General features: G+C 45.8%; 1 protein-coding gene across 4 annotated transcripts in view; it reads right to left on the bottom strand.

Annotated features, from left to right (window-relative positions):
• The window catches only part of LOC120053041 (F-box/WD repeat-containing protein 7), a 180,309-nt gene that overhangs the window by 23,285 nt on the left and 140,858 nt on the right, over positions 1-16,166 (bottom strand). For 3 of the 4 annotated variants that reach the window (XM_039000287.1, XM_039000289.1, XM_039000290.1), the window contains 3 exons: positions 9,252-9,334; positions 7,345-7,486; positions 3,289-3,423 (listed from right to left, as the gene is read on the bottom strand). In XM_039000287.1, the coding sequence (XP_038856215.1) occupies positions 3,289-3,423; positions 7,345-7,486; positions 9,252-9,334 (360 nt within the window). Of the gene's footprint in view, positions 1-3,288; positions 3,424-7,344; positions 7,487-9,251; positions 9,335-14,158; positions 14,198-16,166 lie in introns of those variants that run through there. The other variant, XM_039000291.1, reaches the window with a different exon arrangement.

The raw sequence follows: 16,166 nt of genomic DNA, 5'->3' as shown, positions 1-16,166 counted from the left end.
GATGGATGGATGGATGGGAGAGTGCAGTTGGGGGAGTTAGAGGTGGTTCTCACTTCTTTAGGAGGTAGAAAAGCAAGTGGGTAGAGAGGCGTTAGAAAGAGAGAGGGAGGATGAAGAAGGGATTAGAAAGAGAGAGGGAGGAAGAAGAAGGGATTAGAAAGAGAGAGGGAGGATGAAGAAGGGATTAGAAAGAGGGAGGAGGAAGAAGGGATTAGAAAGAGGGAGGAGGAAGAAGGGATTAGAAAGAGAGAGGGAGGAGGAAGAAGGGATTAGAAAGAGAGAGGGAGGAGGAAGAAGGGATTAGAAAGAGAGAGGGAGGAGGAAGAAGGGATTAGAAAGAGAGAGGGAGGAGGAAGAAGGGATTAGAAAGAGAGAGGGAGGAGGAAGAAGGGATTAGAAAGAGAGAGGGAGGAGGAAGAAGGGATTAGAAAGAGAGAGGGAGGAGGAAGAAGGGATTAGAAAGAGAGAGGGAGGAGGAAGAAGGGGTTAGAAAGAGAGAGGGAGGAGGAAGAAGGGGTTAGAAAGAGAGAGGGAGGAGGAAGAAGGGGTTAGAAAGAGAGAGGGAGGATGAAGAAGGGGTTAGAAAGAGAGAGGGAGGATGAAGAAGGGGTTAGAAAGAGAGAGGGAGGAGGAAGGGGTTAGAAAGAGAGAGGGAGGAGGAAGGGGTTAGAAAGAGAGAGGGAGGAGGAAGGGGTTAGAAAGAGAGAGGGAGGAGGAAGGGGTTAGAAAGAGAGAGGGAGGAGGAAGGGGTTAGAAAGAGAGAGGGAGGAGGAAGGGGTTAGAAAGAGAGAGGGAGGAGGAAGGGGTTAGAAAGAGAGAGGGAGGAGGAAGGGGTTAGAAAGAGAGAGGGAGGAGGAAGGGATTAGAAAGAGAGAGGGAGGAGGAAGGGATTAGAAAGAGAGAGGGAGGAGGAAGGGATTAGAAAGAGAGAGGGAGGAGGAAGGGATTAGAAAGAGAGAGGGAGGAGGAAGGGATTAGAAAGAGAGAGGGAGGAGGAAGGGATTAGAAAGAGAGAGGGAGGAGGAAGGGATTAGAAAGAGAGAGGGAGGAGGAAGGGATTAGAAAGAGAGAGGGAGGAGGAAGGGGTTAGAAAGAGGGAGGAGGAAGGGGTTAGAAAGAGAGGGAGGAGGAAGGGGTTAGAAAGAGAGAGGGAGGAGGAAGGGGTTAGAAAGAGAGAGGGAGGAGGAAGGGGTTAGAAAGAGAGAGGGAGGAGGAAGGGATTAGAAAGAGAGAGGGAGGAGGAATGGATTAGAAAGAGAGGGAGGAGGAATGGATTAGAAAGAGAGAGGGAGGAGGAATGGATTAGAAAGAGAGAGGGAGGAGGAATGGATTAGAAAGAGAGAGGGAGGAGGAAGGGATTAGAAAGAGAGGGAGGAGGAAGGGGTTAGAAAGAGAGGGAGGAGGAAGGGGTTAGAAAGAGAGGGAGGAGGAAGGGGTTAGAAAGAGAGGGAGGAGGAAGGGGTTAGAAAGAGAGGGAGGAGGAAGGGGTTAGAAAGAGAGAGGGAGGAGGAAGGGGTTAGAAAGAGAGAGGGAGGAGGAAGGGGTTAGAAAGAGAGAGGGAGGAGGAAGGGATTAGAAAGAGAGAGGGAGGAGGAATGGATTAGAAAGAGAGAGGGAGGAGGAATGGATTAGAAAGAGAGGGAGGAGGAAGGGGTTAGAAAGAGGGAGGAGGAAGGGGTTAGAAAGAGAGGGAGGAGGAAGGGATTAGAAAGAGAGAGGGAGGAGGAAGGGATTAGAAAGAGAGAGGGAGGAGGAAGGGGTTAGAAAGAGAGGGAGGAGGAAGGGGTTAGAAAGAGAGGGAGGAGGAAGGGATTAGAAAGAGAGAGGGAGGAGGAAGGGATTAGAAAGAGAGGGAGGAGGAAGGGATTAGAAAGAGAGGGAGGAGGAAGGGATTAGAAAGAGAGGGAGGAGGAAGGGATTAGAAAGAGAGAGGGAGGAGGAAGGGGTTAGAAAGAGAGAGGGAGGAGGAAGGGGTTAGAAAGAGAGGGAGGAGGAAGGGGTTAGAAAGAGAGGGAGGAGGAAGGGGTTAGAAAGAGAGGGAGGAGGAAGGGGTTAGAAAGAGAGGGAGGAGGAAGGGATTAGAAAGAGAGGGAGGAGGAAGGGATTAGAAAGAGAGGGAGGAGGAAGGGATTAGAAAGAGAGAGGGAGGAGGAAGGGATTAGAAAGAGAGGGAGGAGGAAGGGGTTAGAAAGAGAGGGAGGAGGAAGGGATTAGAAAGAGAGGGAGGAGGAAGGGATTAGAAAGAGAGAGGGAGGAGGAAGGGATTAGAAAGAGAGGGAGGAGGAAGGGGTTAGAAAGAGAGGGAGGAGGAAGGGATTAGAAAGAGAGGGAGGAGGAAGGGATTAGAAAGAGAGGGAGGAGGAAGGGGTTAGAAAGAGAGGGAGGAGGAAGGGATTAGAAAGAGAGGGAGGAGGAAGGGATTAGAAAGAGAGGGAGGAGGAAGGGGTTAGAAAGAGAGGGAGGAGGAAGGGATTAGAAAGAGAGAGGGAGGAGGAAGGGATTAGAAAGAGAGGGAGGAGGAAGGGATTAGAAAGAGAGGGAGGAGGAAGGGATTAGAAAGAGAGGGAGGAGGAAGGGGTTAGAAAGAGAGGGAGGAGGAAGGGATTAGAAAGAGAGGGAGGAGGAAGGGGTTAGAAAGAGAGGGAGGAGGAAGGGATTAGAAAGAGAGGGAGGAGGAAGGGGTTAGAAAGAGAGGGAGGAGGAAGGGATTAGAAAGAGAGGGAGGAGGAAGGGGTTAGAAAGAGAGGGAGGAGGAAGGGATTAGAAAGAGAGGGAGGAGGAAGGGATTAGAAAGAGAGAGGGAGGAGGAAGGGATTAGAAAGAGAGGGAGGAGGAAGGGATTAGAAATAGAGGGAGGAGGAAGGGATTAGAAAGAGAGGGAGGAGGAAGGGATTAGAAAGAGAGAGGGAGGAGGAAGGGATTAGAAAGAGAGGGAGGAGGAAGGGGTTAGAAAGAGAGGGAGGAGGAAGGGATTAGAAAGAGAGGGAGGAGGAAGGGATTAGAAAGAGAGGGAGGAGGAAGGGGTTAGAAAGAGAGAGGGAGGAGGAAGGGGTTAGAAAGAGAGAGGGAGGAGGAAGGGGTTAGAAAGAGAGAGGGAGGAGGAAGGGATTAGAAAGAGGGAGGAGGAAGGGGTTAGAAAGAGGGAGGAGAAAGAAGGGGTTAGAAAGAGAGAGGGAGGAGAAAGGGGTTAGAAAGAGAGAGGGAGGAGGAAGGGGTTAGAAAGAGAGGAAGGGGTTAGAAAGAGAGGGAGGAGGAAGGGGTTAGAAAGCGCTATAAAGGGGTTGTCACCTCTTTGGGCAGCAGGGAGATGAAGTCGCGTTGGAACTGCGGCTCAATGACCTGCATCATGTGTTTGACATGCGTGGGCTCACAGCTATCGATTAACTCATCCAGCGCCATCAGCTTCTCTGGGCCACTCCAGCTCTGAAAAACACACAGGAGGACGAGGGAGAGTAGGGTTAGATGGGATGTGTCGATGGTACACTACAGCTGTGGAATACACAGGACCGGTCAGGAGAGAAGTACATGGAGAGGACTTTATGTGTTGGTTGTGTTGATGGCACTTGATTGTAAAAGTAGTTGTTTTTAGTGTGTGTTGCGTTGTATTGGCATACAAGGGTGCTTGCTGGAAGTGTGGTGGAATGTAAAAGTGTTTGAAGCCAATTTGCATAGGTGTAGAAGTGTGTATATTTGTGTGCCAATGCATACACTATATATACAAAAGTATATGGACACCCCTTCAAATGAGTGGATTCGGCTATTTCAGCCACACCCGTTGCTGACAGGTGTATAAAATCGAGAACACAGCCATGCAATCTCCATAGACAAACACTGGCATTAGAATGGCCTGACTGAAGAGCTGTGACTTTTAACGTGGCACATTGTCATAGGATGTCACCTTCCCAACAAGTCAGTTCGTCAAATTTCTGCCCTGCCAGAACTGCCTCAGTCAACTGTAAGTTCTGTTATTGTGAATTGGAAACATCTAGGAGCAACAACGGCTTAGCCGCAAAGTGGTAGGCCACACAAGCTCACAGAACGGGACCGCCGAGTGATGAAGCACGTAGTGTGTAAAAATTGTCTGTCCTTGGTTGCAACACTCACTACCTAGTTCCAAACTGCCTCTGGAAGTAACGTCAGCCCAAGAACTGTTTGTCGGGAGCTTCATGAAATGGGTTTCCATGGCCGGGCAGCTGCACACGAGCCTAAGATCACAATGCTCAATGCCAAGCGTCGGCTGGAGTGGTGTAAAGCTTGCTGCCATTGGACTCTGGAGCAGTGGAAGCGCGTTTTCTGGAGTGATGAATCACACTTCACTATCTGGCAGTCCGACAGACAAATCTGGGTTTGGAAGATGCCAGGAGAGCACCACCTGCCCCAATGCATAGTGCCAACTGTACAGTTTGGTGGAGGAAAAATAATGGTCTGGGGCTGTTTTTCATGGTTCGGGGTAGGCCCCTTAGTTCCAGTGAAGGGATATCTTAACACTACAGCATACAATGACATTCTAGACCATTCTGTGCTTCCAACTTTGTGGCAGTTTGAGGGAAGGCCCTTTCCTGTTTCAGCATGACAAAGAGGGCCATAGAGAAATGGTTTGTCGAGATCGATGTGGAAGAATTTGACTGGCCTGCACAGAGCCCTGACCTCAACCCCATCGAACACCTTTGGGATGAATTGGAACGCCGACTGCGAGCCAAGCCTAATCGCTCACATCAGTGCCCGACCTCACGAATGCTGTTGTGGCTAAATGGAAACAAGTCCCCGCAGCAATGTTCCGACATCTAGTGGAAAGCCTTCCCAGATGGGTGGAGGCCATTATAGCAGCAAAGGGGGGACCAACTCCACATTAATGCCCATGATTTTGGAATGAGATGTTAGACGAGCAGGTGTCCACATACATTTGGTCATGTGTACGCAAGTGAATAATACATTCCCTCAACAGAAGCCAGTTAGCCCAAGGCACCTCGCCGCTAACTACACTGGCAACAGGCACATTAAAAGGCCATTTCCACATCAAGCGCCTGGCCTTCATCAGCACTGTTATTACCTAGCTATGCTCCGTGGGGGATTTCTCCTAGCTGAATACTCAGCACCGCTCACAGCCTGAAGCTCAAAGCCAAACTGTTGAGCTTAGCTAGCAAGGGCTGTAGTTGTAACTAGACCAAGTGTCTAGGTGCTGGGGCCAACGTCGTTTTCCTTTGGGAGAGCGCTCAAATGTAACACAGTGATTATAAGAGAGAAGGATGGAGGGAGGCATGGAGGATGGAAAGCATTGGGCATGTAAAGCATCTGTAATTTGGCAGTTAGACTGACGCCACCGGAGGAGCTGGCTGTGCTGGTAGTTAGGAAGGTAATCAGGGAGTTGGGTTCAAAGCAGTACTCCTCGAACCCGGGCAAAGGGTTGGATTACTGAGCGGTTACTCAGCGCTGGCTGGCAGGCGACTTAACACCCATTGGTTATGCCTCTGGGAATTAGCTTTCTGGGTAGAAACACCGCTAGCTACAAAGCTTGCTTATGCTTGGCGGGTAACGCACCGAATGAAGGCACTGCTTACAAAGCATGGGTCAGTCAACCCTGGTTTTCAACCAGACGACATAACACCATGTTTCTTTCAAACCTCGTAAAGAGGATTGATTGAATTTCTCTCTCACTCCACAGGAAGCACAAAGGGTCTGAGCATGCCAGGACAGGAAAGAGAGGAATCTACAGAACGCACGTTGTGGGTTTAGCAGCGTCTAATACAAGCTGTCAGACGAAAGGCAAAAATGGGGCCATAGCAGGTGAACTACGTCAATAGTCTCTCTCTCACGCTCTCCCGCTCTGTCATAAACCCACACACAGAGGGCGAGTTCTCACATGGACAAGCTATTTCACAGGATTAGTGGTTTTTGGGAACGATTAAGCGATAAATGCAATGTTACAATATTTGACAACGGATGTCTGACTGAATTGTTTGATGCCGTGCCATGTCCCGGAGAGACAGGTTACTGATCTTAGAGGTAGTTGTTGCAGAAGTAAACAGAGCGGAAAAGACCGACCTTGAACGCAACATTGTTCTAAACAGCTGCGGAATCTTAAGATCCTGAAGTAAGACTTACAGGCATCCAATTGTTAATGAACTTGGCCTGACATCTCTATGCTGCAGTCTGGCTTCTGTGGCTGTAAATCGGTACAGCATGGGATTACATTTCACAACACCAGTAAACTGGTTTATTCACCAAACAGCGACGTGAAGAAAGTTAATCACCGCAATATTAGCAGAAGGATGTTGCCGACAGGAATGTTATTAGCTAATTGCCATTTTTCGAATAAAATATTTCTTGACATTTTGTTGCGGTTATGCAGCCATTACCTTCAAATGCTTTGAAGACAGAGCTAAAGCTCTAATTTCTTTCCTGTTTATTTCCCCAAAGATTTGGCCTTTATGACTGTCAAAGTCAATACAGGCATAAAGCCTGCTGTAAAAAACTTTAGCGAAGAAGGTAGCAGCATTACAGCGAGTTGGTTGCCAAGTCAAATAAACCCGGCATTGTTCCCATTTCGGATGAAAGGGGTGCTTACTGACGATGAATTTGATATTAACAAAATGCTGGAAACAAATCTCAGATGTCTGAGCACTAGTCATCATTATGGAGTTGCCTCAACACAACAAGGCATTTGTTGCCCTATCAAAAAAGCAGAGAAGGAACATTACGGCCGTGCCTGAAATGGCACCCTATTCCCTATATAATAAACTCCTTCTGACCTGAGGCACTACAGGAAGTACCTGAAAGACATAAGGATTTCTCTATTGACTATTGGCTGTGACTTTAGAACTCGACCATAAGCTAATATGTCATACGAAGCTGACTGGCCTAAAATACTATATGGCTTTGAAAGGATTACCTGAACAAAGATCACATCTGTTCAACTGTTGACATAGTACACACCGGGCGTTGGCTGCACAAATACAATATTGGAGCCTGTATTCTAAACAGGTAGGCTAATTCCTATCCCATGCTACAGTGCATATGGTAATGTGAGGGCAAAAACATCAAGGCAGCAATTATCTTCAAGGCTTGAGTAAACATTGATTGGGCGCAACATCAGCTTTTTGATGAGCTCTCGCTCCAGGGCTTCGAAGGAAGACACTTAAGGGGGGGGGGGGGGGGGGGGGGAAGAGAGAGACATATGTAACAAAGGAGTTGGGAGGAACTCTGGAGGAACTAGGAATTACCTACTTAATTAGCTACTTAGCAAGAACCATCACTCCTCAGGGAGCAGAGGCCAAATGGCCACTAGGAAGGGGAGGATGGACGTGACAGGAAGACATTGGAGGTGGTAAGTGGGAACTATCTCACCTGAAATGTCCGGAGCCATTCCTGGAGTCCTGTGGGAGAAGGGATAGAGGTGATACGCCGCCTCTGCTGCCCCTGACCATTAGCTGTCCTGATGTGCCCAAACGTGGTGGGGGTGGCTGGGTAGGGGACCAGCCCTGTAGCACTGTGGGGAGAAATATGGAGAGATGGCGAGGGAGAGTAAGAACGCAGGATTTTTCCCCCCTTCCCACAAGAAAAAGATAACCAGACTCTACACTGAAGAAAACCTATTTCTCCTGTTCTCCTGAGGAGAAGCACGAGGGTTATATTGATAGCGAGGAACACGGAGGTCATTATGAATAGTTTCAAAAGCGGGCAAAGTGCAGGTGCTGCAGCACTATCAGCTTCTGCAGTTATCTTCCGCTCCGCTCACTAATTACAACAGCAGTGAGAAGGAGTACAAAAGTTGGATGGAGAAGCAAACAACAGATACTAATGAGAGAAACAACCCTGGGTCTCTGCCAAGAGGAGATTAACTGGGTTTCTATAGCTGGGGTGTATTCATTAGTGCACACCGTAGCAAACCATTTTGCAATGCAAACAGAGTGATCTATTGGGCAAATTCAGGTAGGTTCCTACCCGTTTGATTTAGTTTGCTTCCTAGTGAATACACCCTGCTCTCTTCTCAATGCAACAGTTTCTCTGGAATTGAACTGAAACCAAGGTCGTATTCACTAGGCACGAAACGGGAAGGTACTACCTGAACGTCAATTAAGAAACGTTCAATCAAATGTTCCGTTGCTAAATGTTTCAGTACGCCGTGCATTAATAAATATGAACCTGCTCTCTTCCAGAGTGTTTCTCTGGAACTGAAACCAGCTGTTTATTCCCATGTTTCCATCATCATTAATCAACTAAATGCATCTGTACACAAGCTTGATTCAATTTGGTTTGGGTTACTAACTTGTTTTTATTCAACTAAAAAGATTTGAAATCGACTTGATTTAGGGGAAAGAGAACTGCTATTGAGGTGCAGAGCAATTCTGGAATGTGAATTTTAGGGGGATTTCTATTAATGCGCGCCTCTCGCCCTGAGACTTCAAAGTGCACATAGTTCCAAAGAAATAAGTTCAATGTCAACCCCCCCCACCCAAAGGGAAGCCACGAGGCGTGCGCTCATTCGGTACTAGCCAAACGCCAAACCAGCCATTTAGCAGTTCCTCACGCCGTTCTGCTTAGCGACAGAAGTATGTGGTAAGAGAGTGAGGTCTGTTTCATAATGGGTTTATTTTTAATGGGATTGAGAGCTAGACCAACGTGTGGCAATTACAAGGCTGCAGTAGCAGCACAGTGGTGCCAATGAGTGAGGCAGCAGTGCTTAGTCAGGATCCTCAGGAAGGCATGAAGTACACTTTAATTGGCAAAGAACACGCTGCGGTGAGCACTTCTTATGAGGATTATGTCTTAGTGTGAATAACCACATCATATTCTGACTTACAGGGACAACTGGGGCTGCCTGCTGGATCCTGTCTGTGATACAACAGAAAAGGGTCAGGGTTTCTTTACCATTTGCATTGCTGGTCTACTGGGTAGGAAGACTAAATCTATTGGTTAACTGGTAGGAACAGGGGGTTGGTTCTTTACCTTGGATACTGGATAACAGGGTAGGGGAGATGGGAACGGGGGGTTCTTAACCTTGGATACTGGATAACAGGGTAGGGGTGATGGGAACGGGGGGTTCTTAACCTTGGATACTGGATAACAAGGTAGGGGTGATGGGAACGGGGGTTCTTTACCTTGGATACTGGATAACAGGGTAGGGGAGATGGGAACGGGGGGTTCTTTACCTTGGATACTGGATAACAGGGTAGGGGAGATGGGAACGGGGGGTTCTTTACCTTGGATACTGGATGACAGGGTAGGGGAGATGGGAACGGGGGGTTCTTTACCTTGGATACTCGGAGCCTTTGCAGGGCTTTTTTCCTGAAGGGAAAGATCGGACCTCTGGGCCATGGTCCAACTTTCTCTTCATCTGCAAAACAAGAGAGGTGAAAGGAGAGAAAGGAGAAGAGATGTTAGGAGGCAGTAGAGCGAGACAGACACCACAGACGTACACCCTTGTGTGCGTGCGCACGTTCCTTCGTTCTTGCACCCCTCTGTAAGAAAATAATGACAGGGCCCAAAACTAAAAAACCACCCTGCAGCAACCTAGCATTTGGTGAAAGATGAGACCTGGCTAGAGTGTAAATGATAATTGCTGCCTCACTCTCCAGATTACTTCTCCTCAAAGACAGAAGATATGAGTCATCTCTGCCATTAACATTTACAAGCTGTACTCCTGAGGAGAACGAAGCAGCGCCTCACTTTGAGAACAGGGAAAGAACGATTTTGTTGTTGAATAACTGGTACTGCAAACAAACGCTGACTTGAATGCTTTTGAGGCTCACAGCAGGAAAGCACTGACTGTTTACTTCAGAAAATTATTTGAACACAACTGTAGTTCTTTTTGTGCACACGGCACCGATCCTCACAAGAATAAAACAAATGTAGATATAGTTCTCTTGCCTTGCCACGTGAACCAACCATTTCCACGTGAGCAAACGTAAAATGATGAGCAAGAAGCCGAAGGTTCCCTACTTATTCAGCATATAGACAAAAAGACAAAGAATTTTGAAGTTTCAGTCATTCTCAATGCAGATGATGGCGCTGCATAACACAGGCTAGGCTGGCTCTAGCTGAGAGAAAGAACAGGGTGAGGTGTGGTAGAGGTTGGCTCTAACTGAAAGACATTTTATGATTTATTTTTATTAGGATCCCCATGAGCCAAAGCCAATGAAAGGCAGGGCTGAGGTGTGGTAGGTTTTTTTTACACTGAGGAGCTTCACTCCAATAGGTTGCATTCCATACTGAGAGCCTCTGACAGGCATGGGGGATTCCAAAAAAGAGCAGGGGACACGAACACACACACTCACTGAAACAATCATTTGGGAGCAGCTATATGCTATAGGACAGGCAATGACTGCACCCTTCGCTAGAAAGAATAACTCGATTAGAATAGCTTGATTTATACATGGGTGGTTCAAGGGAAACCACACACACCACAACCTCTCCTGCCTCAGTGGGTGCATAGTTAGAGCCTGGATACTGAACATCTAAACAGGAGAAAACAAAAGGCCTCAGTATCCACTCACACACCGAGGCCAAAATGACATTTGAATAAAACTATTTTTGGGGATGTACTTTTTATGCACTTGGTGAATTGAACGCCCGGTTAGGAAAGAGCACAGGGTTTTTCGAAAGACAAAGCCTTTTCTTTCACGTGGAGTTTGCTTTACTCCACTTTGGTAGTGTCTGTGATGGTAGTGTCTGTGCTAGATGCACTGAGACGGACAGAAACTACGCCAAGGACAAGTTAAGAATGCAAAATATTTCATTTGTTGCCAATTCTGGAGCCACAGAAAAATAGATAATATAGACTAGCCTGCAATGTGGCTATAGAACTGCAATGAGGTCTGTATGGGGAGGCCTACTTTTCAACCTTGCCTATACCTGAATAAAGTTTGACTGATAATCAACGATCGTTTAACTTCTACCCAACACCCTATTATTTGACAGCTGGGGATGTAGCCTAGTTGATTGGAGGACCAACCAACGATACTGATATCAAAGAATATTGATTAGAGTTGAATTTCCACCAGATCATTTGGCGCTGAGTGTGTGTGTGGTGGTATAACTGAGCTGAGGGAAGCGGTTCTGGTTTCTCTTTCTTGTGAAGAGCTGGCTGGGTTTTGATTAGGCGCCCCGTACTGGGATGGTTCACAGCGCATTGACGAGACAGTCGGGTCAGATCAAGACAAATGAATCAGAATCATTGAAAAGAGATTTTGATGGGATGCACTGCAGAGAAGGCAATGAAAAGGGATTATAGAAGAGAAATGGTAGATAAAAATAAAATCATTCTCGAATAACATTCCAAATGTTGGTGAAGAACAGAAGATTTATCATCAATATGTTTTCCATCTAGTTAAAATTCTCTCTCTCTCTCTGGTTTTTATAAGATATTCTCTGCTTGATAGGGGATTCATTCTGAACCCCAATCCCTTGTTCTCCAAGGAATGACCTCAGTGCAATGGCAGTTCAAGTACTAGGGAGAGTAGGGGTGTGTGTGGGGTACATGGGGTGGTGGCTGACGAGGGAATCTCCCAAGTGCAGGCATTGAAAACACATTAGAGTGCAACAACCAGTCTCTTGTGTTTCAGCCGTGGGAAAAGGTAACCCAAGACGAGACGGAGAATGTTGTTTGTAGACAGCTACTAATCAGTCACTCTGTCTCACACCTCTGACCTCCCTAACTGTGAGAAGGAGGAGGAGGAGAGCTGGATAGAGAGATAAGGACATTTTGAAAAGCAGCGAGAGAATGAAAGCGTACGTCATAAGATCTGAGGAAATCATTCTCTTATTATAAACTGACCATATACCACGGGTATGACAAAACATTTATTTTGACTAAATACGTTGGTAACCAGTTTATAATATACAAAATAAAGATTAGCTCCCCGTCGGTCTGAAAAGACAGATAAACCAACTGTAATGTGTTATTACTCATTGAAATGTAGACCTTGTGAAAAAATAACTAATTGGAATAATGTTCTCCGTACACGCCACAGTTATTCAATTACCATGTCAAGCAGCCATGAAATCATTTCAAGATCTCCATTGGAGAAACAAATAGAATTGGGACATAACTAGAAAGAGATGGGGCATCCGTAATATCCATTTGCACGGAACAGATAGCAAAGGGACCTATTGCTTTCAGTGAAATTAAAGTCAAACTGGATTTTCTATTAGTCTTTGAAAAAGCAGCCAGTCTCCCCCTCTGTGCCTGTGAAAACAGACAATTAAAACAGACAATTCTTACAAAACTGAGCACTACCTTCCCTTCAGAGTAGAACACGCTCCCTATAACAGCAGCTAAGAGGATGGCAGAGAAAGAGCATCTAGGCATGAAATTATACGACTCTGTAGAATAGTCGATTGAATGTGAGAGAATATGAAATGAGAGGAAGAGTCGGCTACTCACTGAGAAGAATTTGCTACAACAGGAGCTCACAGTGAATGACAGAAAAATATAATTTAGGTATGAAATTATAGCCTCCTACTTGATACCTCTTGAAATGGAATAAATAAACAGAAAGGCTCATTATCATATTTTAAATCCTATCTGAATAGAGGTGGGAAACGCCTTGCCTGGCTGAACACAAACAGTCCACATTTTAATCCCACTAATTAAAAACCTGAAATGCATCCAAACCCCAGCAGCCCAGTCAATTTGACTAGCCAGCACTTTTCTCCTTGGATTTTGTGCAAATGAATTTGAAGTGATTACCCAATTTGTTTACATAATATGATCTACTATAAATCATCAACAGCTGCACGTTCCCTTTCGTAGTTTCGGGAAGACGTGCCGAAACTGTTTAACGGTAACCAATGGTGTACACTGACACCGGAGGTGTGGGATGTTCCGCTGCCCGGTAAGAGACGTTATTCAGATTTTCCGGTGTGCTCAGTTCATACCGGTTGATTTCCTCTCATAGGGCTCGCTTTCCACACAGCCAAGATATTAAGCGGATCAGCAACCGCATTCGTCAATGTTATCCGCACTTGAAACCGTAATCGCTTTTAAGAGACGCTGTGATGTTGGTTGCAGTAAACGACTTGCAGTCTTTCAACCTCATCACCAAAGTCTATGAAACATTCCACCACAATAAGCGTGCATTTCTGGATGACATACTATGATGAATAAAAATCTGTCTTAAGGTTGTTTTGCCTTATACACAGCAGTCTGACACAGTGACCCATAATTTGTGCTTGAAGTCTCAAGCAAGTCTACAGTGTAAGGAATATAGTCTCTTCTTCAACAGGCAATTCAACAGATACAAATCAGATAGCCTACAGGTAACTATGCAGTGAGTCACTTGGCAACACAAGATGCCCACAACTGCATATGTAATAGCCTGATGCATAACACATAGGCAGACCAAGGGACATGTTTGAAATAGGAAACAGAATAGCTACAAGCTAACCTAAAAGTAATGATTAAAAAATAAACATATTGCTCACTATAACCTGGAAATGGAGGTTATATTCTATGCGAAAATGGGAAGAAAATTCCCATATTCTGAATAGGTCTGGTTTTGCATCCTCCATAAACACACAAAAAAACTAAGTATCTAGTCTAATCATTCCTTCTGATGTTAAAGCACTCTATGCGGGTAAATAATGCAACATTGTAGCCTATTGGTTAATATGCCGTGATGCAAAGGAACACACTGCTCACACGGTCAGTGTGACACGCAAGTGCAGTTAATTGATGGGCAGATAGGCTGGGTCACCGCGTTTTCAACGGGCATAATCCATGGTAAAGGAATGAATGCTCATTGCTCAAACGACAGCAAACCTCACGTGTAATTATTATGCAATAGGTCTATACATAAAACCCAATGAATTTCATAAGCAATATTTATTTATTCTGTTGCCGACATCCCTGTACCCTGAATGTCATAATGAAAACGAGGACCGATGTGCTCAGTATGATTATCTCAGTCATTCTAAAATATTAATCAAATCGGCTATGATATGAGCCCCGCATAATTCCCCTGCTGTTCCCGTTCATCCTCTGCAGTGCCTGGTCATACAATCTGCTGATGTATACAGCGGCGCGTCATTTTCAGCCATTCAATTCGCAACTGCCAGGAAATTATTTCCCAGGCGCTTGGTCAATATGTCAATCACGCAACGATATGACAGCAATATTGTGCGGCATGATGTTGCATATAGACGTAGAAAGCCTACTCACTTTATAGAAAATCATCTTTAAAGTGCCGTAGAAACCCATGTTTGGTAATCCGGCTGTGGTTTCCTATTCCTTCACTGCGAATCGTTGAATCCCCAATATGTCAGAGTGGTAGAATCGCAGCGCAAAGGGGAGCAGGGCAGGGTGCTCGCGGGTAGATCCGTGACAATCTCTGATGTGGACATGCTCGAGCACGTCACCGAATGGGCGTGCGTGCTTGACGGTAGGTGTAGTAGATTTCTCGGTGTGGAATAGCTCCGTCCGTGCCACACCGATTGATTTTCCTCAGTAACGATTCAAATACAGAACGATGTAGCTAGGAGGCTCTCACTACCGATTGCCCCACAGGACTGCACGAGCGAGGATAATGAGCAAGGAGAGAGGGATGATAAAAACGGGGAAGTTGCAACTCGGGAGAAGGGGAGGAGTGGCTAGGGGAGAAAAGGGAGGGCCATGCCCTCTTCAGAGCCTTTACAACGCTAGTTTCTGCGTAGAGCTCGGATTACATTTTCCCCGGCAGTGAGGAGGCGAATGGTGCAGTCCAACAATCAACAGTATGCGCAGCGCATCAATTATTGGTGCGAATACACAGCAGCCAGGCAGGAAAAGGGAGGGGAAATCACGGATGTGACTAGATAGAGTACAGCTACGACCGGAAGTGACTTTTCGTAGCCGGTTGAGAGAGGTTTTTCACTAACCTTAACCTAATTCCCCTAACCTGCCATGTTAATTATTCCAACCTGCTGTGTAAATTCTCCTAACCTGCTATGAAAAGGTCACTTTCCGGTCATAGCTGTATACCACCGAGTCAACCCCCTCACTTGTTGCAGTCCACACACACCCCATGGTATGGCAGCAGTGGCACCGCTAATGTTCTTTCCCCATCACTGGGCAGGAGGTATTTATCACAACTTGCTTTGAATAGGATATTCTGTATAATCAGTGCTCTGCTTAGGGCAGTCAGACAAATTACATCCCGAAAAGTGAGAAACGAATATAAATATTAGCGGGAGAATATGATATTGAATAAACAAAAAAATGTACTTAATATTTCAGCCCATGCATAATAAACGCATAACATTCATATATTATATTCCACACTTCATTCAGCCCGGGGATAAAGAGAGATCCATTATTCTTTAGTCGGCAGCGGTACACAATATGCACTTCAGGTGCAGCACCTGATTTACACACGAAATGAACGCTAATTCCTTTTCAATATGGGCAAAAACAATGATGGGCCTTAGTTAACATAACTAGAACATAGGCGATGGCTTCACAACTGGGAAAGGGCCATCGCATGCAAATTATACTGCTGGTGAGGGGAAATAAACAACTCGAAACGGCTGGTTTGGGTCCAAAACAAAGTCACAGCTGAACAAACTAATAAATAATAATGGTTGAGGTGAATACACATTGTTAAAAGAAAATACTTAATAGTATTTGTCACCTCCAAGGTAAGAGGGAAGCTTTTCACAGGGCTATCCAGCTATCTGGTAAACAAAACCTGCACTGGCAGGTAGCTAGCTTGGCTATTGTTATTCAAATAATGCCTTGTGTAGAAAATAAATACACATGAAAAGCCCTTTCGCTTACGTTGATCAATTTGGACAAATGGGAAACTAGTCTGGGAATCTTGAATTAGGTCTGCAAACACCTGCAAGGTAAAAGCAACTAGCCTGCAGTCCTGCAATTCTCTGAACATGTTGAGACTTGTTCTCCATAGGGGCCGATTCATAAAAAGGCTGTTGCAGTGCCCATATTTCCTATTGAGAGCATCATTGGCAACATGGGAGGTACGTTGTTTTATTATCTTGTTAGAACATCTCTTTAGACATCTGTCAGCACATTACCGGTGAAGCAAACATGCTGTCACATTCTAGAAATCCAGCTTTGTGCTTTGAAGCCCCTGTGTCAGTCGAGGTTGAGTAATTAAAAAAACAATCCATTTCCCTCTCATCAACACCTTGGAGATTCCCTAAAAACACACCACTTCGATTCAGCTACGACC

The sequence above is a fragment of the Salvelinus namaycush genome, chromosome 8 (genome assembly GCF_016432855.1).
Source record: "Salvelinus namaycush isolate Seneca chromosome 8, SaNama_1.0, whole genome shotgun sequence".
Classification (NCBI taxonomy): domain Eukaryota; kingdom Metazoa; phylum Chordata; class Actinopteri; order Salmoniformes; family Salmonidae; genus Salvelinus; species Salvelinus namaycush.
This window is presented reverse-complemented; position numbering and strand designations above follow the sequence as displayed.